This window comes from Eptatretus burgeri, chromosome 16 (genome assembly GCF_056783735.1).
Source record: "Eptatretus burgeri isolate ZD-2024b chromosome 16, Ebu_testis_v1, whole genome shotgun sequence".
NCBI classification, from domain to species: domain Eukaryota; kingdom Metazoa; phylum Chordata; class Myxini; order Myxiniformes; family Myxinidae; genus Eptatretus; species Eptatretus burgeri.
This window is the reverse complement of record NC_140976.1, coordinates 19,223,351-19,235,353: the sequence shown is the minus strand read 5'-3', so window position 1 is coordinate 19,235,353 and position 12,003 is coordinate 19,223,351. Positions and strand designations below refer to the sequence as shown.

The window sequence follows — 12,003 nt, the reverse complement described above, 5'->3', positions numbered from 1 at the left end:
CACACGGAGGACAGACAAAGAAATTAGAAGACATCAATGTAATTCAATGTGAATTACAAGGACGTGAGTAAACGATTGACTCTCACGATAGATGAGATTTGAACGTGGATTTTGAGAACCCTGAACCATCGGTTCAGATGAAAATGCTGAAGAGGTCATTCCTGATGTGACCTTCACCTCCACGATGATTCATCCTGATATGGCCCTTCCCTTCACGAGAGTTGCCAACTTTTATGCTTTTTGTAATACCTTTCTATTGACCCCTTGATTGCCAGACTCAAATCATCTTTGCTGAGACGCACTGATATTCCTGATGCTCCACATATTTTGCTTTCTGTTTATGCAGATAACGACCGTGTGCGACTGCAGATTATGGAAGATCATTTGACTTCATCATAGGTGTCTTACACATGCTCTCTGGATTCTTCAGCCTCGAAGAATTCTGTCAAAAGAGGTTCCATGGACTGGAGAGATTCTGCTGTCACCTCCACCTACTCTTTGTCAATCTGGAATTGAGAAAAGGTGGTTTCAAATATTCTGACGTCCATCTTGAAAATACCTTTTAACCTTTCAGAAATTGGATGGCATCATGGAAAAGGGATGAATATAAATTAAATATATGGATGGGGACTCCTTGTAAACATATCAGAGTGTTGATCATTAATACTTCAGCTGCATCACCATTATGGTATTGAACAATTACAATCGCAACACCTAGAGATGGTAATTCAAAATCAGCAGAAATGCCTTTCTTTGTGGGAGGCAAGGGTGTGTGTGGGTAGGGGTAAGGGTGTGGAGGGGGAGGATATTGGGAAATATTACCTCTTACCCACATTTACTGAACGCTCCTTTGAATGAACGTGGATAGCGGCTGATGGATAATTTCCAGCCAAATCATGGCTTTTCTCCTGTACCCTGTTCATCGCATGGTATGCTTATCCCATTACCCAGGGCTCTCCTTTGTGGATCTTGATGCCAGAGATGCCTGTTTACATAAAGAGTAGCACAGACACCACAATACATGAAGATACATCATTAATTGGACAATAATCTCTAAGATAAAAGACCTTGGAGGTGTATGCGGCATGAGGTGAGAGGCACAGTTGGTGAGGCGGCCTTGGCTGTTGGTATAACGTCGATAAGGGCTGTGGGCTGTGTTCCTTGTGAAGTTTGTAAGGCCTTTAAAATAACGAAGGTGAAATGGTGCCATGGGATTGATGTTTTTTTTCCAACATGCACGATCATTTATATCCTATGTATCTTGCTCCTGAATTTATTTTTCTGCCAATATGTAACTTGGCCCCTCTTTTGTGGTAGGCTCTTCTCTTCCTCTTGGAAATGTCACCGTGCTGGCAGGTTATCGTTTATGCGTAGACTTGCGCATTGGATTCTCACTTCCAGCTCCTTATTACATCATTTTTAGTGTTCACTTGGATCTGAGTTGTGCATTTGTTGGTTTTGACCCGGGGCTCTGTTTCTCCCTTCCCATCACGTACTTCCACTCAACCGGGTGATGTGCCTGGTCTTTCCTGCGAATGTGAGAGTGAGTTTTTACTTGCTGAGAGCACAAGTTAGCATAAATTTATAAATCGAGGAAGACACTCTTGACTGATTACACTGACTCCACCAATGGCGTATTTTCAAGGCTTTCGTGCACGAGAGATAAAAAGAGAGGCTGCTCATCATGCTGATATGAGATCCTTCCTCCTTTTTCTTGACAGATCATGTGTACAGAATGTATTGTATAATATTTAGTGTGATGCTGATTTGGATTTTCTTGATGATTATTGAAATCTTGTTTTGGTTTACTTGTCTCATGGATGTTTGCCTATAGCAAGCTTATTGTGTAACTTCACCTGTGCTCTTTTGTTCTACATACAACTGACTGTTCCAACGTATACTTTTATTTTAACTGTTTTTTGCAATGAAGGGCTTCAAAAGTACAAAAAAGGTTGCTCAGCTCCTTTCTCTGATGATGGACTGTTCCCAGTTTATGACATGGAAGGCCATTGAATTGGGTACTCAATAAGCTGAAGCAATTGCTCGGATCTCTATCTATCTCTCTCATTCTTCTGCTCACACGCTCTCTCTCTCTCTTCCTCTCTTTTCTGCTCCCACTCAGTCTCAATCTTCTGTTTTCTCTCTCACTTCTGCTCCATCCCTCTCTCTGCTCAAACTCAATCTCGCTCTTCTGTTTGCACTCTCTCTTTCGCTCATTCGTCTGCTCGCTTTCACTTTCTCCTCCCCCCCCCCTCTCTGCCCGAGACGGCCTTTGGACTCGCATAAGGCTGTGGACCCTCCGTTTGGAGAGTTTTTGTGCAAAAAGCGACGAAACTTCGATGACGATATATTTTGGTGAGGCCTCCCTAATCAGCTGTCTTTTATATGAATGGTAAGCCCACTATACAGTGTCAGGTTAGGCCAGATCAGATCTGTGACTTGCTACAGGTACCATGTAAACCTGTACTAACCTATTTCATGGTTAGGTTGTCGGTGACTAAACCGTCTCCCCCACCAGGATTCCTGGACATGGACACCCAGGAGAATTAAAAATGAAACCTGTCAAAGGGCGGAGGAATGCCTTGTGGTCCAACAGCCATCCATATCTGGTGCCCAACTGTGTCTGTGGACGTCCTCCTGGATTTGGGTTACCATTTCTAGGAGGTTGGTGGCAAGATTTGTAATCCGGCCACCGTAAAACCATTCATTCTGCAAAGCACATAAAAAACACGAAAAAAATTGAAAACCCACTCCGGGAGCACTTCCTCACCGAATGATGGGACTGGGGCAAAGCCTTCGAGACCCCCATTCTTTGATAATACGAGGAAAAGCATGGGGAAACCTTCCTGGGTCGGATTGCAGCATGTTGCGGTGGTTCTTCGGTGTTGTCCTCCAGATGGCGGTCTCTTCAGGTTATCTTGAGGTGGTACCTTTGGGTGGGTGCCTGCAATGTCCTATCCCGAAGAGTAGATGATCACCTGTCCCTGCTATCATCTGAGCTCCAGCGTTTGAACATCAGTATTGGAGCACTCCATGAGATTCAGAGACTAGATAATGGCGAGATCACAGTGGGTACTTACACCTACTACCGATCTGGTCATTCTGATGTTTACCATGCCCAGAGTTGCTGTAGCTGTGTCCAATAAGCTGATTCCAATGATAATTGAGGTAACACCGGTCAAAGATCTTATTATGAGACTGAAGATTCATCACTCCTTGGGTGTCCTTTCCCTGGTCCCATTATATGCTCCGACTGAGGTGAGTGATCTCACTGTCGGAGACATTCTATGCCGTGCTTGAGTCTGTGGTTGATCAATGTCCCACACAAGATACTCTTCTAGTTTTGGCAGATTTCAATGCATTGATGGGCACTGATAGGGATGGTTATGAGACATGTTGGTCCTCATGGGTCTGGAACTGTAAACCAGAATAGCACTAAGTTCCTTGACTTTGCAAGAAGTCATGCACTTCGCGTGGCTGATTCATGGTTTCAGCGCCCACAACCTCATCGCTGGACTTGGTATTCCAACGCTGGTGGTGTGGCAAAGGAGATAGACCATGTGTTTGATGATGGTCGCTGGAGGAAAACTCAGATCTGCAGGATCTACTGGAGGGCTCAATTCCTCAATATCGACCATAGGCTTGTGGTAGCAACTCCGAAGTTGCAGCTCAAATCCAGGAGAATGGCACCATCCCAGCCTCGGCTGGATGTTGGCAAGCTCAAGGATGAGAGGGTAGCTGAGGAGTTTGTGATCAGACTGAGAGGGGATTTGGGGGGTTGAGGGGTCTGTTTGTTTTGGGGAATCCTGAAGAGTTGTGGAGTGTCTTCAAGACCACCATCCTTGATGTTGCCAGTGGATGTCTTGGAATCCACCATCAGGCGAAGAAGAACTTTGTCTCAATAGGGACACTGGATACCATTGACCAGAGACTTAGTGGCAGAGCTGAGCTGTTCAGGGAGTTGAAGTGTAAAACTGTATGTGTGCTGAAGGCAGACGAGGAGGCCTATGTACAAGGAAAAATAAATCTGCATCACTTGTGGTCAAGCGATTCTCGTCGTGCCAACAGGGAAATTTGTGCATTGCGTTCCTCTAAGCCCATGCCTCAGTGTACTGCAGTTATAGTGGAGGTGGAGGGCTCTTGACAGAGGAGTGCAAAGTGAAGGCCCGCTGTGCTGGTTACTTTGAATGTCTGTACCCGGCTGATCCACCGGCTGTTGAGTTGGATGTCAGGGGTGTTAATATCCCTTTTGCTGACCCTCCAATCAACTGTGATCCACCTTTGTTTGTGGAAACACAGGCTGCGGTGAACTGGTTGAAATGGGGTAAAGCTCCTGGGATTTGCGGCATCCATGCTGAACTTCTCAAGGCTGGTGGAAGCACTGTACTCATGTTGTCACATGTAGTTATGTGCTCTGTTTGGAGTACAGGCATCATCCCAACTGACTGGATGAGGGGCCTTGTTGTCCATCTCTGGAAAGGGATGGGTGATCGCCAGGACTGCAAGAACTACTGAGGGGTTATGCTGCTCTCGGTGCCGGGCAAGGTCTTTGCTTGGATAATTATTGATTGGGTTCTTCACACATCTGCTTGAGCACCAGTGCCAAGAGCAGTCAGGCTTTATTCCAAAGAGGTCAATGATTGACCGTATCCTTGCTCTTCGTGTCCTTACCGAATGCAGATGAGAGTTTCGGCAGGAGATGCTTCCGGGCTACGTTGATCTCAACAAAATGTTTGATTTAGTCAATCGGGATTCCCTCTCGAGGATCCTCGGTCTTTCTGGGGTGCCACTAAATCTGATCAATCTGATTTATGAACTATACTCTGGTACTGAGCATGCTGGGACGTGTGGTGGTTCCATCTCCGACTTATTTCCAGTTGTTATTGGAGATTGTCAGGGGTGTGTACCGGCCCCCACACTTTTCAGTGCTTGTATGGACTGGATACTGGGAAGGATATCTGAGAGATTAAGTTGCAGTGCATCGTTTTGGAATGTCAACATTTCTCACCTTGATTTCGCAGATGATGCACTGTTCTTTGCGGAGATGCTGTATATCCTTGTGGGGGCCCTCGAGGCACTGAATGAGGAGTCGGATCTGCTGGTATTATAGATTTTCTCAGTCAAAATGAAGATCCAGGCTTTCAATGACATCTTGGATGCTGCTATCTTCTCTGTACCTGCTTCTGGTGAGGATGTTGAGGTCACAGAGGGATTCACTTGTATATATATGTGGATTGGCAGTGATATTCATGTCTCCGCATGTTGTGAGCCACAGGCTAATAGACATCTCTTTCAAGCCTGGGGAGTCATGGATTCACTGTATCATGGAGTGTGGTGCTGTTGGTACCTATGCATGAAGACAAAAGTCCGAGCCATTTTGCCTTTGTGCTTATATTCTCGCTCTACGGATGTGAGACTTGGACTCTGACCGTGTATAGTCCGTGAGCATCAGCTGAGACTTTATGGACATGTAGCTCATTTTCCCGACACTGATCCTGCTCACAAGATCCTCTCAGCAAGGGAGCCTCGTGAGTGGATGAGCCCACCAGGCTGACCACGTGCCACATGGTTGCAGCAGGTTGATCGGCATCTCAAGGAGATGGGAATGGGCTCGGTATCTGCTTGGAGGACGGCGAGACTGAGGACCCTGGAGTACCGGCAGAAAGTGGACGCAGCGACACTCTGCTCCGGCGCATGCTTCCATACCTGACCTGACCCTCCGTTTGGAGAGTTCGTGTGCTAAAAGGAATGAAACTTTGATGACGAGACATTTTGGTGAAGCTTCTCCATTAAGCTCTCTTTTATATAAATGGTAAGTCCACTGTACATTTTCTGCTTTTATCTCTATCTCTCTTTTCTCCCGTCTGTCTCTCACCCTCTCCCTCTGACTTTATGATCTCCGAACACAATTGAGGTTGCAGACCTGCTTTTCTTAGAGTTTCTCAGATTGAAGGGTCAAAATCTTGATGGAGAGTGCCCAGCTGACGATCCATAAGGTAACTGAATTGGGTAGTCAGAAAGCTGAAGGAATTTTTCAGATCTCTTTTTTCATTTCTATCGCTAAAAATCTGGCGTTCTACAGCTTATTTTGTCTTGCTGATGGCACCATGAACCGACACACATATGTACGTCCAAGAGTAAAGTTTTAAAATGCTGGCTTGATAACTGGCCAAAGAGTATTTCCCCAAAAGTTTAACCGTAACCCTTTTTCCTGCTCATGAAGCAAGTCTGGTGTGAACATGTATGTTGTGAAAATCCATGTGACCAATGGATAGTCCCCCTTTTTGGTGGTGGTCCAGGGTAATGCCTGGTGAAGATCTCTCACTGGATTGATTACATGTTTTGATTGATATTTTTATCTCGTTTAAATGCATCATTGCTTGTGAGTAGTGAATCCACTCATTATGCTAATGTTATGCAGAGGCTGAAAACACATTTATCTTCAATCGTACTTTTTGATCGTGGTCTATCAAAATGACTGACACACACACACACACACACACACACACACACACACACACACACACACACACACACACACACACACACACACACACACACACACACACACACACCCTAAATTATCCACCTTTGACATGGAGATGTTTTGCTTTTCTCAAATCTTTGTTCCAACGACTCTCTTAAAGATTGTCGTTGAGCCCCACGCATCCTTCGATTGTCGTCGTTTGTTGTAAAAAAAATTCTGGTATAGTTTTCCAAAATTCACTGGCATTTTGTTTCATCACTTCAGTTGCTCCAACTATCACTGGCACAATGTCGGCACTCATCGGCTTCCAGAGTCTCTCTTGGTTGGCAACTGTTGGCCATGGCACAATGTCGGAACGCTCGGTATTGTGAAAATCTTTGTGAGCACTGCAATGTGCCCCTGTGTGAGTGTATGTCATGGTCACAAGGATTTCACTTGTTTAGCCATAAAAAAAAAACAGAAAAAGAAAAAAGAAGATACCGTGGTTCATGGTAAGAGCTCTCTGTTTGTTCAGACCAAAGGCGATGTCAGCTCAAGACAGGATGAGACAGTAGATTTGAAAGAAGAAATCATGTGTTTCATATCAGGACCTTGTGATGTATCACAACAGCAGAGCAGGAGGAAAGAACACGGTACCAAGTGACCACGTGTGAACCGTCCACACCAAACAAACCGCAACATGTACAACTGGCAACGACGTAAATATTCCAACCAGAGAGTTTAAATTTTTTTAACCTATGGATCTGTTTCTGCGTTCTTCGATGGGAATAAATAAGGAGAATTCGAAAGCAAAAAACAAATAAATAAATAAAAAAAGACCACAATTTGTTCCCAAAGCAGGCGGAGTTTCTCTTCGGGTGCATTTGCGAATCGTCGATTGTCCGCACGATCGCTCAATTAACGATCCGGCAATTCAGGGCGCCGCTGGCCCACGAGAGGGTGGGTGGCCAGGACAATACCTCGGCGCAGACCTCCCCACTTTAAATGCCCTGAGCTGCAAGCCCAGCCCGCTGAATAACCCCAATTGTTTTATCGCTGGGGACTGCAAAGCAACGGACGATGATGGATGCAGTCACAACAAACGGGTGTGCTAAAATTATCTGACCACCTTTATTGGTCTCCTTTGATCTGTCATGCGGCAAGGAAGCATAATGAGTGACAAGGATAGAAAAAGAAAAACGAAAAACCGATTCCCTTGCACAACAGGGCCCGAAACACACTGAGAATAGTGCGGGATCCCAAAGGATGGACTTTTTTTTTGAATCCAAACTAAAGTCTGGGGGAATTCTGCAGATAAGACCATGTGACAGACGTTGCAAGTGACAAAGCCGGAGAAAGTCACGAACGTCGGGGTGGCAAAGGACCGGAGCACAAGGACATCACGTCCTGCGCTGAAAGTCCCAAATATTTGATTGACATTCAAACTGCAAACTCTCCATCTTTCATGTCCCCTGAATAAATAAAGCTGCCTCCTCAGTGTAAATCACACAACTTGGCTGCTTTACATGCGTGCTGACAAACGGTGGTAAATTACCTACTGCCTTTTTGTCAGACTGTACCACTCGTGGTGATACCGTACGCTAAAGGTAATGCGTCCGTGCAGGTACAGTGCCGTGAGGATTTTTATGATACATTGCTGGAGTGTATCCATAAAGTCATTATTTTTGCAAACAAAATTAAAATAATAAACAAATAAATAAATAAAAATAATTAAAGGCCCTTGTAAACAACACACAAAGAGCTCTCGTCTTTTGGCGAGCTCATAATCTGAATAATTGGGCACGCATAACACGACAGGCTGCCACTTGTTTGGTTACTAATAACCCTAACAATTACTTATGAGCTTTTTGCAGTATGCCAAGGGTGGTGTGTGTAATGGATCATTCGCTGCATGACACTGCATAGTGTTTTTCTCCTCTTCTTCTTGAAGCATCTATTTCGTGCATTGATCTGCTTGTGGAAACAATTTGATCACGGCACGATCCATCACAGAGCTTCGTGAAACCATCGGGTTTGGCGAGGTGCACACATCCCTTCTCAAAGACAAATTGGTCTCGAAAAATGCGATGTTTAAAAATGTTGTTAGAATGTTAGAAACAAAAACGTTAGAAAACCCCCAAAAAATGTTCGGAAAAAAATGTTAGAAAGCGGTAAAAATAAAATGAAAGAGAAAAAAAACAAGGGATGTCTGACCACTTCAAGAGGGTTACGTTCTGTGCAAAAATGTTCACGCTCGATAGGATACTTCCATGTAAATAACGGTCATATTATTATTGCACTAAAGAGGGTGACTAGGAACCGTACAAAATTTCCAATTGTGTTGTTTGTAACAAGATTTATACACAGCAATGTCAACTTCGGAATGAAATGCTTCACCGCCCCCATTGACCTCCCGCCTCCCAACCCCCCCCCCCCCCATGCAACAAGACCTACCATTTCTCCTGAGATCCGAGAGAAATGCAATGAGAATCTCACGAGAAATGTTTGCAAAGGGCCACACCTGAAACTTCCACAGGGTATGCTCGAGTAGGAATTTTCAGACTATGCATGAGACAAAAAAAAAAAGTATTTGAGAATGAATGATCCTCACTGCGGTTCCACGTCAACAGTGGCCTGGCAAATTCTCACGGGTCCGACGCTCGTCCACAGCATGGCCTGCTGTACCAGCAACCCAGCGTCCATAACGCCAAAACCGTATCTGCAATGCATGCAAACGGAGACAAACATTTGTTGTTGAAATTTCTTGCTCGAGAACGACAGTATTTTAATCCCCCAAGCAATGCTGGATGAGTCTTGGTGCTCACAATCATCGCGGCTCTGAAGGACGCTCATTGTTCCCTTTATTTTCTTTATGCCAGGCATGGCTCGTGAGTGAAGACAAAGGCCCATGACGTGTGGAAAAGGTCACAGACAGAGGGGAGAGAGAGAGAGAGAGAGAGAGAGAGAGAGAGAGAGAGAGAGAGAGAGAGAGAGAGAGAGAGTGAGAGAGAGAGAGAGAGAGAGAGAGAGAGAGAGAGAGAGAGAGAGAGAGAGAGAGAGAGAGAGAGAGAGAGAGAGAGAGAGAGAGAGAGAGAGAGAGAGAGAGAGAGAGAGAGAGAGGCAGTGGTGAAGAGTGAGTCCTCAAAGAAAATGGGAGGAGGTGCAAGTGTTCTGGAAGCAGTGTCAGATATGGATGGAAGGGATAAATTTGGAGAAAAGTCCAAATGTTGTCATCTTGGACAATGTTAAGGCAGAGCATTCAACCGCACAAAAGAAACTGAGATTTTATCTTGGATTTAGACCAAGAGAGCAAAACACGATGGCCTTAAAATCTCACACAAGTCCGCAAGCAGATACAGACAGGCCGGCCAGCTGAACATCCCCTTTATAAGAACGTTGTGCTTTGAGTTGCTGCCAAGAGAAGCAGGCCAGCTGGAACAATTTTTATCTGACAAGAAACGTCGATTGGTTGTACTAGCTCATTGAACCATCCTCCGCAAGCGTTCGGGAGATGGATTAACGGATATCAGAATCGCTAGCAAAGGCAAATAAAATTCGAGAAAAATAAAAGGGGTTTCTTTATGTACATTTGCGGGCAGAATTGTTAACATCGCCGAATGCAAGAAAAGATCAGGTCCTCACAATGCAGGGTGGTGACCCCACCAACCAAAGATAATGCTCTTAGGGAAATCCTTAAACCGAAACCTCGGAGGTAACTGTGCAAGGAGAAAGTCTCCATAACAACCATGAGAAAGCTACAAAATGTACACTAAATATGACAAGTGTGAAGTGAAACACTTAATTTTACGCACACGACGCATATTCAAAAGGGCTAATTTCTGTCAACATCTAAACATTTCTTGTAGTGAAAACACTGAGATATAATGGGTGCATCCTGAAGGATGAAATTTTGAGCATCCGCATAATGTACGATGTCGCGAAAGCTCTGGAGGGTGAAGATTGTCCGAAGTGCATGTAATGTGGGATTACCAAGAGATCTAAAGAGGGCAACAGCAACTGACAAACGAGTGTTCCCTTTGAAAGTCATCAAAAGTAACAATATGAAAAACAAGATCAAAAAGTACTCCACTCCATTTTATTGAAATAAACAAAAGGATGATGCAATGCAATTGAAGAAAATTATGTTCGTTGATTGTGTAGAGCAAAGGGGGAAGGGGGGTGTGACAACCCCATTTGGTCACCCCTTCTCCCTCCTCCCAATCTGTCATTCTTCAATCTTCTTTCTCTTTCTCATATCCTATCGTAACCCGCCTCTCTTCCCCACCATCCCACACCCCAATCCCTCTCCACCTCCTCTTCTACTATCCCCATCCCTCCCCTCACTCACTCATTCCCCCCTCCCTGACTGCCCTGGTGAGGCGCTGTGGTTTCTCCCTCGCTATGGCCCCAATTGTTTGTGGGTCGCGAGACTTTAAATGAGCAGTTTTCCCACGGGGGTGGCAGGTGCTGGCTGGGTGAATCACTAACGGATAAGAAGCAGGAGGGAGGGATGCTGTTGGGGGGAGGGAGGAGTTTGAAGAGGGGGGGGTGAGTTAAGGAGGAGGAAGCAGTGGAGAAAGACGAGAGAAAGCAAAAGCATTAGAAAGCAAGAGCGAGAGAGATTACATATATATATATATATATATATATATATATATATATATATATATATATATATATACATATACATACATACATATATCACGAAGTGATGTAATCCTAAAGATGTAAAGATGTAATTTGTGACCAGTCGGTTTACATCTAACAGATGCAGCATTCAAAAGCACAAACCTTAATCTACATTCAAAGGTGGAATGTACCACCGAATACATCGCTGGGCCCAAAGAGATGGCAACTTAGTGTAAAAATATAAAACAATTTCAGATTGGTTCACATAGAAAAGTTACCGGATCTGCAAATTAGAAGCGATGATTGTGAACTCTCATTCCACATGTGAAATTCAATCCCAAAGACATGTAAATTTTTAATACATTAAGCTTCCCATCAGATGTATAAACAATGGATTACTAAACCCAATAATAATTTGTCTGCAGTGTCGGAGTAAACGCAACTGTAGTGTTAAAAATTACAATAATAACAAGAATAACGACACCCTTGCGTGCTCTACACGATGTAAGATACGACTGAGAGCACCAAACCGATATAAACAAAAAACATAATAAGAAACACCCCCAGAAATCACCAAAACAGTATGTACAGTGCACTATGGCCAAGTGATTGGATTTGTAAATCAAGATGGCCGCCTCCATTGTCTGCTTTGACTCCGAGCTAAATACCGTACATTGATTGCTTGTTTCACACCTTCACTGAAAGGAGTAACATTATTAGATCAATGGTAATACAACGGGCACACTTATCAATGTCAAAGACTGCGAACCTTAAACTTGATACCACTGCATTGCACGGTGGTTCACTGTACTGCACTGTACATGCAGATAACAATGTGCAGCAAAGTTCATCACAGAATGTCGAGAGGAGGGGGTTTTCGTGAGCTGCTCCTCCATATTTTACTCTGA

At 44.4% G+C, this 12,003-nt stretch overlaps 1 protein-coding gene across 2 annotated transcripts in view; it reads right to left on the bottom strand.

Annotated features, from left to right (window-relative positions):
- LOC147010638 (PC3-like endoprotease variant B) overlaps nt 1–12,003 on the bottom strand; it is a 278,472-nt gene that overhangs the window by 44,317 nt on the left and 222,152 nt on the right. For both annotated transcript variants that reach the window (XM_085859874.1, XM_085859875.1), the window contains exon 15: nt 9,078–9,185. In XM_085859874.1, the coding sequence (XP_085716000.1) occupies nt 9,078–9,185 (108 nt within the window). The remainder of the gene's footprint in view (nt 1–9,077; nt 9,186–12,003) is intronic.